The sequence below is a fragment of the Ursus maritimus genome, unplaced genomic scaffold (genome assembly GCF_017311325.1).
Source record: "Ursus maritimus isolate PB19 unplaced genomic scaffold, ASM1731132v1 scaffold_11, whole genome shotgun sequence".
Classification (NCBI taxonomy): domain Eukaryota; kingdom Metazoa; phylum Chordata; class Mammalia; order Carnivora; family Ursidae; genus Ursus; species Ursus maritimus.
The window spans coordinates 40,359,492-40,374,715 of NW_024423453.1; the positions used below are offsets into that span (position 1 = coordinate 40,359,492).

Below are 15,224 nucleotides of genomic sequence, written 5' to 3' on the forward strand. Positions count from 1 at the left end.
GATCAAATGAAGTATTATTTTGGGAAACCCACTTGACATCACAGTTTTGGTTCAGTTCAACATTATGAAACACTGACTCTGGTTCACCCTGGCCTCTCCTAAAGAAGAAACTTTATAATTTTAAGGAAAAAAACAGGTTAATATTGGGTTTAATGCCAATTTACAGCCAATTACTGTTGTTAGTCGAGGCTTCTGGTTCATGTTTCTGCTTCCTATTGTCCACTTACTTGCTCCTTGTGAGATGACAGAAATGTCCCTAGAGGGGACAGTCCTATTACTGGTAACTTCAACTTAAAAGAGCGAAGCTATCACTCTGTCTACAGAGCTACAGTCTGCATTTACTGGTGCATCAGCACGGAGTTAGACTTGACCCCACAGGCAATTAGCACCAAACACCATGGCCGGGCTGAGCCTGTGAACACGGCTTCTGCTCCCTGTTCAATTATGAGGGAGCCAGCGGAAGCATGAGGCTAAGCAAGGAGTCAGCAATCAGGACCACTGCATCCAATCTAGTAAACATCGGGGGGCACCTGCCTTCATCAGGGCCAGGCAGAACCTCCCGCTGACACGGACAGAGCTCGGACTGGAAACAGGGGAGGAACGGCCCCCCTCCCTCGCGTCAAGCGCCCCCCAGTTCTGAGAACGTACGGAGGGCGGACCGCAGAGCATACTTACAGGGAGGTCTGCATAGAAGTAGTGCTTCCTGTCAAACAAGGACTTCTTGTTGATGCGGCAGCTCAGTGCCAGGCCTGTCATCACGGCCGCTTCTACGCACCTCCTGTTGAGAACCTGTGGAAGCACGACACACAGCTCCTCTCAGACGCAGGCTGAACAAATGCTTCTCCCACACACTGACATCCTCCCTGCATAGTCAATCTGGCCCTTCGACAGGCATTATCTCTGGTTCTCTGTGTGGGCAGCTCCAGTTCACAAGCAGACTCTTGTCTGTCTGGAAGTGGGAAAACTTTATATAAAAAAAGAAAATGCATGCGGTGCTGGGTCCCGCAGGGCGGCGATCCTATCCCCCAGTCCCTGGCATCGAAGTTAACAGGGAGGGACCCAGAAAAGCTCAGCAGAGTGGGGACGACATGCAATCCACTTAATCCCATTCCCTGTGCAAGCAGAACAAGGAGCCGGTCCTACAGAAGAGGCACGGGTTCCTAAGAGGAGGGTCCCAGGAGCAGCTCACCAAGCCACCTCGGTGAGGGTAGAAAACACCTCAGCAGAGAAAGAATGAACTTCTGGAAACTCTGGAAAAGAAAATGTTTCTGGAGAAACGGCCACTTCCTCAAGGGCTGGGAAATGTGCCCTGCCTGCCCGCCACCTCGCTTTCAGTCCCGGCCTGGTGAACTCGAGAGACGTACAGACCGAGTGTGCCCTGTAGCCTGACTCTTCCCGAGCCGCTGGTCCCTCCAGGAGCTCCTGGAGCCCAGAGGTTCCTTCTGGATTCCACCCTCACCCACTTTCAGGAGTGAATGACCAAGAAATGGCTAGCAAACTTCCCAACCCAAAAGGAGGTGAACAGCTTTTAAGAACTTTGGGGGTAGGAATGTGGGGGTCTGGAATAAGGCTGACAACTGGAGATAAGGAGAGAGCATTAAGTTCTCGAGTCAGACAGGTTCTCCTATGTGTATGTATAGCTGTGTGAGTGGAAGCCTCAGTTTGCTCATCTCTGAAGTAAGGATTTAATACCTACCTCGAGGAGTGCATAAAGTAACAGCCAGAACACCTACTGCAAAGTAAGAAATTAATAACTAGCTCATTTTCCCCACTCTGCTTCGGGGAAATTTTTGAGCATGTGTACTTGCTAATGAAACCTTCTATTCTTTATTAGAATATTTATGATGTTCTTTAGTATATTCGGTATACTCTTATTTATGTAAGGCTTTCCACAGCTGCCGTTTATTTTAGCCTCACAGCAGCCCTGTAGGGAAGGCATTGGTATTATTTCAAAATTTCAGGAAAAGAAAAAACTAAGATCCAGAGACACCAAGAGACTCGCCCAAATCACAGAGTTGGCAAATAGTAAAGTTGGCTCTGAAGTTCCACACACGCCCTTACCTAGTTAGTGAATGACAAACAGAATCCCCGTGGCTTAGGGACCTGCCCTCCAGGCTGGCATACAGAGCGTGGCACCCCAACAAGAGCACAGCTTGCTGATCAAACAGAGACTTTGAAAACAAATCTATACAACATGTAAGAGGCATCTCTACTTCCTGCAATATACAACCCCACAAAGACACCCCAAACAGCAAATCTCCCTCTTCGTAACATCACCACATGCCTTCTCTTCAGAAATCTGATTATAAAATGGAGCTTTCTCACAGCTTCTATTTGGACTTCTTCATTCGGGGCCAAGTAATACTGTAAGCTCTGCAATAACGGTTCTCACGAAGAAATGTGTGTGTGGCAGGAGCAGGGGCGGGGGGCACAGGATGCTCTAATTACTGATGTTTTCACCTGTTCATGTTTGGTGTTTCACTGAGCAGTTGTTACCACAATACAAACATCGCCCGCAGAGAACGCTGCCAGCCCCCCGCCTGACGATTCGGGTCAAGGCACACAAGAATGTGGAGCTGGCGTCCCCGCCCGGGGCCTTGCTCCTCCCAAGCTCGGCCGCCGCGTGGGCTTGCTGTAAACAGCCTGTCTTGCTGCTCTGTACCAGTTCTGCCTTCATCACTCCCACTATTTTTCCAGCCACTGTTAGCTCTCTCGTCCCTGTCCGGTCTGCCCCTCCAGGGCCCGACCTGCTTCCTCCTTCTAGGCACGAAGAGAACCCAGGTTTGTTTTGCTTGCTGATTTCTGCACACACGTTGCTAACAAATGCCTTGCGCCTGGCCCTGCAAGGGAGTGAGGAGTGGTGAGCGATGCAGGCTCCCACTGTGCCTGCATGCACAGGAGGACACAGGCACCTGAGAAACCATCAATTTCCAAAGAATAAGAACGCAGGAAAACACATAAACATTACAGCGATATTGAATATACTTTAATCTTTTTTTGATGATTTAGAAGACCTGAAGTACTTCAGGGTCAGAATTATAAGCATCAATCATCACCACACTATAGTTGCACAGAGGGGCTAGTAAATAGAGAGTGCCAGTTAAAAGAATGCCAAGAAAAAAGAATTTATTATGATCTTAGTCAAGCTGCTTATGACAGATGGAAGTCCAGGTCAGCATGCTCGGAGGACGGGATGCAGAATTGGAAACTTCAACTTGGGCTGTCTTTATTCTGGAAAACTTCTTAAATGTTTACAAAGTACCAGATTTTAGGGATACAGAGGTAAATAGGACTCTGTCACTGGCCTCAGTGAACCTGCAGTGGAGACATGAACCTGCCAGCACCTGCAACATCCTTCTCAAGTTCACCTTCTATACTAGGAAGATCTTGCTAAAAATGCAAATCTTACAGCATTCTGTTGCTTAAAATCACTCGATAGCTCCCAATGCCCACATGACAAAGGCCAAGCTTTTACAAGATCCAGTTCCCACGTCCATCTTCAATTTTATCTCCCATCAACACGCCCCCGCCCCCGCAACATATAGTCCATCTCCTATACAAACCATGCTGACCTGTGGACTCTCCCTCTTCTCATTCCACTCAAAATCGACTGAGATGTCACCAAACCTGTGAAACTTTGCTTACTATTCTTCCTACATACCTCTCTGATCTTCTCCACACTTCCATTTGTGCTAACATTACACTGGACTGAATTTATTTACATATATTTCCACTAGACTAATTTTCATGAGGATGGGGATTATCTGTTCATCCTTGCATATCCCTGGAGCATAAAACAGAACTGAAAAGTAGCGGTGCTCAATTAATGTGCGTTGAACTCAAATGAGGATGGACGTAATGGATATCAAGGCAAGGTTTCAGAGAGGCAGTGATGTCTCAATCTCTTCTAAGGTGTACTTGCATTATCTGCTGGCCTTCAAACTTGTTTCTGGAAGCTTCCTGAAGCAAAATCAATCATGTATGATGTGATCAAAGAAGTAACTTGAAAATCCAAAGACTTTATTTGTCCCAAAGAAAGCACGTTCCAGAATTTTCTTTGCAATTAACATAAAGTGACTACAAAGGATCTCAGAGTTAGCCACAATAGCTTCCACGCAGAAGGAAAGCAATGATCCCTGGAACTCACACAGCACACCTTTCTCAATGGAGTCTTACAGGAGGCTTCACTCTACCTTCAGGAATGATCGATCATCAGCAAGTACCTATTGCACAGGAGGTGTGCTACGCACAACACATACATTTGCCATTTAACCCTCTCAGTAATCCTAGGGCAGACACAAATTACGATCTTCATTTTACAGATAACGAAGAGAATCACAGAGATTAAATAATCTGGCCAAGGTGACCCATATGATAAATGGCAGAGCCAGGAAGTCAGACCCCTGGAACTCAGGCTCTCAATTACTAACTCCACCTTAAATCTTCAAAGAATAAAGCACGTTACTGATAGCTAGCAACACGGCTACTATCTGGCCATGACTCTGGAGCAGCAACTCAGACCAAATTCGACTGCAGATAACGTAAGGCAGATATTGTTTCTAACATCTTCACAGTGTCCATACGTTTGCTGTCAGATGTTGGGTTCCTAGAGAGCAAGCACTGTGTTCTTCTCAATTTGTAAAACAATACAGTCTCCGGCATGTGAATATTGGATACTGAGTGGACCTATAGGTTTTCTCCATTACCAGGGGCTGATGTATTGACAGACTTCCGAAACCCTTAGACACAAGTACTACCTATGAAATGACTTATAAAATAAGTGAAGAGGCTCTTCTATTTTAATGAGAAGAAAATCAGAGGTAGAAGAAATGTGCATCAGACCTCCAAGGACACACTGTGCCCCAATTTGAGAAATAGTCTTACAGTTTTAGGACTTATTTAGCCTAACCAAGCAAGCATTTCCTAATCTCTGAGTACAACAGACCATCATTTAATGACGACTTCCAACACATCCTTTCCCCTCTTCCCCACCTCCAAAACATCACCAGGCTGCACACATTCTACTTCCTTAGTATATCTTGACTTTCCCCCCTTCCTCTCAATCCTCTGGTTTAATTCAGGCCTCTATTCAAACATCCTCCCCTTCAGCTGCGACTTCTGCACTAATAACCACCTGGCCAAGTTTCTCTCCCTCCATTCCAGTCCTCTCCTATCTCCTTCACACCCATTCAAGAGCGACCTTTCTAAAGGATAAATCTGTCCATGCAATGTCCCTGCTTAAAACCCTTCTTCACCACTTCTCATCGCTGAAAGGATAAAGTCCAAGTGTTTGGTGGAGTCTTCTATTGTCCTTCATGATTTAGCCTCTATCATTCTAGCTTCCTGTTCTTCCACTGTCCCTGACCCCACAGACCCTCATGCAAACTTGCATTTGTCATGCTTTTGTACAAACTGCTGCTTCTGCTGGTAATGCCCTTTTTCTCATCCACTTGAGCAAGACCTTAGCCCCTGTCAAGGCTTGGATGTCCCACTACTACTGTGGTCTAGGTATTCCTTCTTCTCTGGTAAAGCACTGTCTCCCCAAGCAGACCCAGCTCCCTGAGGACAGTCAAGTCATTTTATCTTACTCCCCTATGCCCCACTACCTAAATGCAATACCAAGCTGATTAAACATTAATGGAGGTAATGAATAATTTAACACTCCCTTTATCAACATCCAAAGGACTATAAGCTATGAAACAAAAGCAAAATTGTTCCATAAAATATGTGTGTCCGGAAAAAGAAACCACTCTTAGTATGTAGAACAGAACAGATTTGATACAGAGACTTTATTACACAGAGGACAGAAGAGTTAGGACGCCACAGAGGGCACAGTGAGGCAATTTAGGAGATTCTCAATAGCAGGAGGCCACTGCTACCCCTTGCTGGAGGGCTGGGGGTGGGAAGAAGCAGCATTACCAAAGCCAGGGCATGGGGCACCCAGAGGACCCTGGAAACACAGTGGACCTATCTCCTGGGAGCTGGAACCAGGGACAAAACCCAGCCACTACCAGAGGGGTTGCCAGAGAGGGAAGGAGAAATACCTGTGGCTTCTTTCCTCCCACTTCTGGTCTTTCACCAGAGCCTCCCATGGGCCCAACCAGCCAGGAGCCAGAAGGCCGGGGTCACCAGGAACAGAAGCGTGCAGAGGCTCCTGTGATACTCAGCAGAGCAGAGGAACGATGAAGTGTGATATGGGGACATGCAGGCCACAACTGCACAGCAAATACATGCATCTTTATATTCACTTCTGGGACTTTTTCTTTGATAATAGCTAATTAATAAAATGATGCCACTCTCAAGTCTGTCCAATCGACATAAAATTGAAAATTCTATGGACTCCTTTTTCATATACTGGGAGCCAAAGATTATGAAATGCTACTGACTTCTAAGGAACATTTGTGATAGCTCGACTTGGGTTGGAATGAACTCTAAGCCTACATTAACCATTAGGAAAGGATTTGCTAAGCAAATCAACAAAATGAAGAGGATTCCATAACCTACTGAAGTCAATATAATATTCTCCAGAATTTCCTGGAATTCTACTAATTATAAATAAACCCATTCACTAAAGTCAGCCTCTGGGACCTAAACCAGGAAGTATTTTTGTGATGTACTTCAAAGAAATAAAACTGCCTTTCAAAACAGTCTATAATCCACACCATTTCTCTCCCCTTTCTACTTCATTCTTAACTGGTAAGCCCATGGTGCTACGATTCCCAAAGTTAGTCCAATAGCTGTCAGTACGTCCTTTAAAAATTGAGGCAACATGGCAAGCCTCGTGTACTCACTGAAAATCCAGTTAGCAATTCTTGTGGATCATTAAAGCAAAGATCATAAAGTGATGTTTTACAAAAAGCCCAAATGGCAATTATTCTGTGAAACGAATGGTACATAAGACCAACCTGATGATTAAGATATAGCGTGGTAAATGCTTTAATTTATGGAGAGAAAGTAATTAAGATTTATTAAGTAAAAATAAGGCAGTAAATGGGCCTTTATCTTACTGCTAGCCATAAATTGATCTCCAAGCATGAACCCCCTCTAATTCACATTCAAAGAAAAAGTTACTACACAAATTTTCATTATGGTAGAGAAAACTGTTGCCCCATTTCCTCACTCCCACATCCCTTCTCACCACTGAGCTCTTTTATCATCACCCAAAACAAATACAAACACTCCTGAGCTATGAAAATTAAACTCGTGAAAACTGGTCAGTTAGGTAAGATAATTTTTTTTAAAGTGAAATTTTCACCCTCAAAAGTTACTAGCTTTATGCAAATATTAAATATTTATAGGGATATACCCAATAAATATATGATCTTCATGCCTAAACATGGACACTGCCTAGGGAAAAGGAGAAAGTGAATGCTATATTTTCTCTTTTGTTCAAATCCTTCTTTCACAAAGGGGAAAAAAGCTCCCATTCTCAAATGGCCACTTCACAGGAAACAATTCTCGTTTAAAAGAAGGGTATGATTTGGCAGTTTTGACCGGTTTTCAGCTCCAAGATTCCTCTTTATTCTCTTGTACCAATTCCACTCCCTACGACTGGTCAAGATCAAAAGCAAGGATATTGTGTTGGTCCAAAGTGTCAGAAGGCCCACTCTTCTCCTCTGAGATTCCATTATCCTCTTGCATCTTGCCCACCTGGCAAGGTCAGGTGGCTAGGGCCGGTGCCCATAGTCACCACCAGCTAAGGCTAGCCCAGACAAGCTGGGTCTTTAGAATTGGAGCTGTCTTTCTTGCTTTTCCACAGACCACTGGCACAGTAAGATCTGACCTTGACCTCTGGGTTGTAACAAAAAAAGAAGGAAGAGCCTTGGCAACTCTAGGCCTGCCTCTAGCCTAGTTAAAAAGTTTCCACATGACACAGCCTGGTTTGCTTGGACTTTACTTTGGGGTTGGAGGCCAATGGCCCAGCTACTACAGTGTTCATCTGTGGAGTCTCATGCTTGGCCACTTAGCCAAGTCAGACAGGAAGGCTTAGAGTGGCTGGCAGCCAGTAAAAAGCAAGACTGGGTGTGTACATTAACTGGTCTCTGTTTCCCACAGCATTTCCAACAGTCATTAATTTGACATTACTCATTGCAATCAAACTGATCTATGAGAAACTTTTACTAATTGACAAACTGGGACAAAACTAAGTCAGAAAGACCTGAAACTAATCTCTACTACTACTAGCTGTGTAACCTTGCACAAATTACCTAACCTCTCTGTTTCCTTATCTGTTAGAAGAATAGTAATTTTGCAGGATTGTTCTGTGAATTAAATAAAATTACTCGACACATGGTAGACATTTAGAAAATACTAGTTTCAGAATGGAAGTGTTATTAAATGCAAAATGCCCATCTCAGTTGAATCTTTTATGTGCAAGCTTTTCTAGGAGGCAAGGGACTCTAATGAGAAAAGGTCTAAACAGCTCCACAGATCCATTAGTCTAGATTTACAATCCAAAGTAAGACACAACAGATGCTGAAATTATGTATTATGTCAACATAATATTTCCCCCTTAAATGATAACCAACACCTTTTGTGATAATTAGTGTGTTATCTCCAGTGCAACGGAGACCATATTTCTCAATGCCTCAGGAAGCTTACATTACTTCATTTTCTCTGTTTTACGGTGAAGCAAAATTTTCCTGGATTTTATTGTATGCTTGCCTGTGGCTGGAAAAAACTTCCATTCTCAAATGAAAGGAACTCCCTTCTAACAAGTTGAATACTGATAAATCAATTAAATGAACCAATTTTTAGCTTCATCTCACTGATGTCCACCACACATCTGTGGCTTCCTGTCTTCTAAGACAGTAGATCTGTGTGAAATGCAAAGACACTCCGTGGAGATGTATGAAGGCATGAAGCAGATACAGGAATCACGTTTCAAAAAAAAAAAAAACATTGTTGTTTTCCAATAAAACTTTGAGATGGGGCCACGATCTTTAATGGAGAAAGATCTTCCCCCCTTCCACTTTAACTCTGAAATTTGTTTTTCCCTTGTTTATAACTTTTAAGAAAAATACATTGATATCAAAAAGGCTGAAACATACAAACCCATTCATTTTCGATTGCCCCCCATACGGAAACTGCCAAGTCTTTTCTAATCTATCCTAAAATTTACTCACCAGATTCTACACCTGGAGATATTCAATGGAATGACAAACTATTTCCTATTACTGAAACCTCAAGAGTAATCAGTGATTGCGGTAAGAAACATTAATTTCATGAGTGGAAAGCTCTAATGATTGAGAATAAGATCTACTTTCATCTTTGTATAAAAGATTAGCATTATGTTGAAAGATCTGACTTGCTGAGAAATCAGACAACTGGCCTGAACCAACAGAACTCTACGAAATGCTAGCTGGGTATTCACCATTGGTATGGATAGGGAATTTGGTGAACAAGGCCTGTGAACATCAAAGGCAAAGTCCTAGAGACACATACACCTGTTGCATGCATCAGTCCCAGGCATGTCCTGAGGAGTGAGCCTCTGGAAGACTGTATCAGGACATAGATTTTTAGGAAGGAAAAACTAAAGCCATCTTCCACTTGATACACCCAATAGGAGTACATCTCATTAGAGGCTTCATGGCAAGCCAGGAAATCATGGAGGTGAATGAGTCAGAGAAAAGAAAATAAAGCTACACTTTCATAGGGCAAAACATCCTATTTTCCTCAATTATGTTTGTTTCAAGAGTAGATAATAAAAGAACTGGCCTGGACTTTTCAAAGAAGGGAAGAGAAAGGGATGGAAGGGGGAGGGGAAAGGAGAAGGAAAAAGAAAGAAAATGAGGCTAAGGAGATATGACTACTAGACGCACCGTGTGATCTCTGAATGGATCCTGGACGGGGGAGAAGAAAACAAAGGATGCTACTGAGACAATTGTGGGAACATGAATACGAACCGTCTCCTAGATGCTAGTGCTGTATCAGTATCAGCTGTCCTTGCTGTGATCGTTTTACAGTGATCACAGAAGAGAACGTTTTTGTTCCTCGGAGATGGATGTGGAGATATCTGGGGATGAAGTGCCATGATGTCTGCAACCTACTCTCGAGTGACTCATCCAAAAGAAAAAACAGGCTAGGTGCAGGACGGATGTTCACTGTACTATTTTTTTAAACTTTTTCATAAGTTTGGATTTCTTCAAAATAAAAAGTCTGGGGGCGGAAGAAAGGAGTAGATAATTCTTCTGCCTGAGAGGATGGTGAGATGTTACAAGCCATAAGGGGAAGAGAGAGCCTGGTGGAGGCAGGAGCTATTTAAACGGATGCTAACTCATGAACTGTATGTGTGTATCGGAAGCTGGTATTCACCAGGGCTGAAAATCAGCTGTAGAAGAGAAAACATTCTAGATACTGTATCTCTCTAAAACGTTCCTGCGCCATGATGAAGTGGGACATATCAGGGCCTGGTGTCTCTGCTGAAGTACAGTGCAGCCCTCTTGCAATGTGAACAATCTGTTAGCAGGGAATTCTCTACTACCTACGTATGAGCATATAAATCCTGCATATGGGCCACGTGTATGTAATCTAGAATTTGAAAAGACAACCTGCTCTTTTACCTGGTAGGAAAATGATTTTCCCCCATTTATATATTTTCTGGTTGAAAATGCTTTTTGGCTTCCCCCAAACCTGTATGGGTATCTTATTTTCTGTTGATGCTTCCATTCTGTTGCTTCACTATGTAATTGTACATGAAATTTCTCAATTTGTGCGTCTCTGAAAGACATGTATGATCGAGAACTTCTTCATCTTAATTACATTCATGTTGTTGTGAAATGGGCTGCCGTAAGTTATTTCAGTGAGTGTTACACAAGTGTTTACCACCCCCGTTCCTTGCCCAACCCTACTGGCCACTAGGAAATGGAAGTATTTCTATTTTAACGATATAAAGTTTAGAATATGAGTGTCACAATGATACCAAAAAAACAGTTACATGCCACTCAGAGAGTTTATGAAGTGCTTTCACGTACATTAACTTCTCTGTGTTCATAGATGTAAATATGGAAGAGACAAAGAAAGAGGTAAATAAGATAGCTGTCTGGCTAAGTGAACACAGGTTATGAGTGAGTACAGGCATCTTAAATGTTTACAACCAGCTATAAAGGAAAAATGCCCTGTTATGTTTTGTTGGAAATGAACAATTAGCAAATACTGCACAAGGGAACGAAGGCTGGTGCTTTATGCTAAGACTGAGAACCAGGAAACTCTCCCTTCTATTTTTAACTGGGCTCCTGACCTCCCTGTGTCTTTAGGCAAGTCAGCAAGGCCCTCGGTTTCTTCTTCTGTCAGCTGGGGTTGGAGCCCCTGACCTTGCTCACTGGGGTGACCTAAGAGTTGGCAAACATCACTGCAAATTCAAGACACTACTGACAATCACATATTATTGCCTGCCTGCATCTCCTAAGAAAGCCGCAGAGCAGGACAAAGACCCTGGATTGAATGACCATGCTCCCTGCTTTTACACTTGTGAGAGAAGATTCATGCATCAAAATTGGGAACAGAATACTTGTAAGGTTCCTAGTAATGCTAATGTTTTTTGATTCCCACTTACTCTCCCTGTCCTAGCAGCTCTAGGCCTTACTATAAGGATGCAAGCAGTGGTGGAAGGCTGCAACACACGAAGGCTCGCTAGCAAGGACCCTCTGCCATGAGGAACAGAATGCTCCTCCGAGGAGCCCAGCCTGACTACAATAACTATGCCAACATCACCAAGGTGACGTTTGTCATCTCTGAGATGCCAATGGCAAAATGATTTCCAAACTTTGCCAAGATTTTAAAAAGAGCGAAGGGAAAAAAAATTCCCCAAGATGCTGCAGTGTACAGAAGAGCCGACTATTCCCCACCTCCCCCTCTCCCTCCGCCGTATTAGTACAAGGCTGAACATACGTACAGAAATGACCAAGTAAGGAAGACCCATCCTAATAGCCTCAGATGCCAAGCGTATTTACTTGTGGTTTGGAGAAAGACTTCCATAGAACTCATCCACTTCCGGACACAATGCAGACACAGTAAAACTGTCTCATGCTTTTGAGGGCAGAAGAGCGCGTTCTCCATTCTCCTGCCTCCATGTTACCATGTGGCAAGATTTTGTCCCCAAAAGAGGAGTGACTTGTTTGACTAGTGACTTTGGGAAAAGAAACCATGCACACGTGGGTTGGCCCCTCTGGCTGAACGTTTTTATTATAAGCCTCTAGTACAAATCATCGGAATGAAGCTTTCTGAGCTCTTTCTGGTCAGTATGCCCACAGAGATCATACCTTCTGGTCCACTGTGGACACCTGAAAAGTTTTCGGTAGAAACAGGCTCTTCCCCTACAAGTGAAAGGCCTACAGTTTTAGGGAGCCAGTGCAACTTAAGCAGAAAGTACTAGAAGTTATTTGGCTATATGTCAGGTTGCATTTTTCAATCAAGCTATTATTGGTAATAAAGCTGATGTGCTCATCTCCATCTGTCTGATTTCTATGTTGATTTCTCAATTGGTTCTGACTCAAAAGGAGAAGGTGGGTCTTATTTTTAGTGACCCCCTAATATCTTCCTGGAAATTCTTTTCTAATACTCATAAAACCAATCTAAAAAACCTGCACAGCATCACCAATGACTCCATAAAGCAGAAGCAGCCCACGAGGGCCAGCTGCCGTGCCGGGGCATGCATTTCCTGTGAGGGAAGAGCTTTTACATGTCTGCTGCAATTTTTTAAGTTCTGGAACTGTCCAGGGAAGAAAAATGAATGGTACCCAGCTGCATGATTTCAGGCTGCATTTTTATTATAGGCTTCTAGTATAAATCACTAGAACAAAGCCTGTATGAGCTGCCTGAATGTCGGAGACAAAAATAGTGTCACAGAACACTGTTAGGTAATTTTTTTAACTACTATATATTTATATCAACAAAAGACCCCTAGGCTTTCATACTCCCGGGCATCTTTGGTAATGTGTTTATATTTTATTTTCTACACATCCCCACCTCACTGTCTAGTATGACAGACTTTTTGGTGCAGTAGTGTACCAAATTCATTTTAAACAGTTAGTTATGTGTTCTAAGTATAGCACTATCTCCTCTGACAAGGGCTCGTTGTTACTGTGTGCAATCTCTCATCCAAGCACATATTTTGAGGGGAAAACAAACCAGCATAAGGGACCATGGAAATGGGAGGAAAGCCCTTTCCAAACACAATACTGAAGGTTTCTTCCTCAGGAACGAATCTCTGGGGGAGATGAGCATGCTGCCTAGAGATGTTCCCTCACCAGGAAAAAAGCAGATTGCAGCAGAGAAACACAGCTGGGTCAGAGAGGTGCTCTGCAGGCCTAGGAGTCGCCTGGGGAAAAGGCCAGATGATGTTCTTCAGGTTCCCCAAGGCTGGGGTGGAGGGCAAAATAAAACCTCAGTTTCCTCATGGGTCTCCCGCCATAGCTGGCTGAACCCTGCAATTCTATCACATTGCTTTTTGGAATGAGATGGCATCATCATTTCCATACAAAGGCGAAGGGAATGATTCAATAAGGATAAATTCTTTTCGGAAAATGATAACTTTTAAAGGCAATGGGTGAGTGGGTGATCAAGACGGTGGAGTAGGAGGGTCCTGAACTCATCTCCTCCCACAGACACCCCAAGGCTGCAACTACAGACAGAGCAACCCTCTCTGAGAATCATCTGAAGGCTAGCAGAACATTCTTTTACAGCGAAAGATATAAACAAAAAGCCACACTGAGAACGGTAGGAAGGGCAGAGATGTGATCTTGCTGGGCCCCCACTTCTGAATGTGGGAGCCACAAGTAGGAGGACCATCACAGGTGTGGAGACCCTCCTTGAGGAGTGAGGGGTTCAAGATCCACATCAGACATCCCCTGCCCTGGGACACTGCACTGGGAAGATGAGCTCCCATGATGTCTGGCTTTAAGAATCAGCAGAGCGTAACTCTAGGAGCTTTGAAAATGAGTGAGGCTTACCTCCAAGAGAGCCGGAGGTATGGGAAACCAAGACTCTTCTCTTAAAGGGCCTATGCACAAGCTGACTTGCTTGGGGACTGGGTACACAGGCAGAAGATGGAAAAGTACCTGGTCATATGTGAAGGAGCTTCACTGATGAGTTTTAGGGCATGTGCGATAGATAGGAATCTGTAGAAATGTTCTCCAGGAACAGAAGCACTGGCAGGAACCATCTTTCTTGCCCTCCTTCTACCTAGCTGGCCCACTGCTGGCCAGAGCCAGTTATGACACTCTACCTACCTTGCTAGCACTGTTTACCCTGCCCTTGTGTTCCCCTGTGGACCTGCCACACCCAACCTGCCAGCCTTGGCAGGTGTCCCTCCATAATGGTCCCACTCTGCCATGCCCAGTGGGCAGACTCTGCCAGGACCAGCAAATCCCCAAAGCAGCTCCCACTCCGCCACAACTGGCAAGTGGCTCAGCCAAGACTGGTGTCCCTCCCAAACTGCTCCTACCCAGCCACACCCACACGCAGCCTCACCCAGGAACAGTGTCCCCACAAAGTAGTTCTCACCCCACCACACCTGGCAAGTGGCCTCAGCTGGGACCAGGGCCCCTCCAAAGTGGCTCTTGAGCTGGGGAGAGCAGCTCTGCCCCACCAGCATACCCACGATAGCTGGGTCTTGCAGCCAGCCATAACTAGAACTAGACTGCCCTAGAGCACGCTTGCAGTAGCCTCAGCTGGACATCTCAGCTGTGCTGGGGGCCAGCCCCACCCACCAGCGAGCCCACAGCAGTCACATCCCAGTTAAAACAGAAGGGCGCATATAGCCCACCCAGGGGACACCCTGGAGGTCCTGGCTCTGGTGACCAAGGGAGGACTGTGCTTCTGGGTCCCGCAGGATGCCTTCTACATGAGACCACTCCTTCAAGACCAGGAGATGTAGCTGATCTCCTTAATGCTCAGAAACAAACACAGAGAGTCAGGCAAAATGAAGAGACAGGGGAATATGTTCCAAACAAAAGAACAAGACAAAACTCGAAAAAGAACTCAACAAAATGAAGATAAGCAATCTACCTGATAAAGAGCTTAAAAACAATGGTCATAAAGACGCTCACCAAACTTGGGAGAAGAACAGATGACTACAGTAAAAACTACAACCAAGAGAAAGAAAATATAAAAAAGAACCAATCAGAGCTAAAGAATAAAATAACTGAAATGAAAAGTACATGAGAGAGAATCAACAGCAGATTAGAGAATGCAGAAGAACAGATCAGCGATCTGGAGACAGGTAG

At 44.3% G+C, this 15,224-nt stretch overlaps 1 protein-coding gene across 4 annotated transcripts in view; it reads right to left on the bottom strand.

Annotated features, from left to right (window-relative positions):
- GATB (glutamyl-tRNA amidotransferase subunit B) overlaps positions 1-15,224 on the bottom strand; it is a 92,032-nt gene that overhangs the window by 55,415 nt on the left and 21,393 nt on the right. For all 4 annotated transcript variants that reach the window (XR_005833901.1, XM_008685476.2, XM_040626357.1 and 1 more), the window contains exon 3: positions 676-789. Coding sequence is in view for 3 of the 4 variants with exons in the window: in XM_008685476.2 (XP_008683698.1) it covers positions 676-789 (114 nt within the window). In the remaining variant the exon portion in view is untranslated. The remainder of the gene's footprint in view (positions 1-675; positions 790-15,224) is intronic.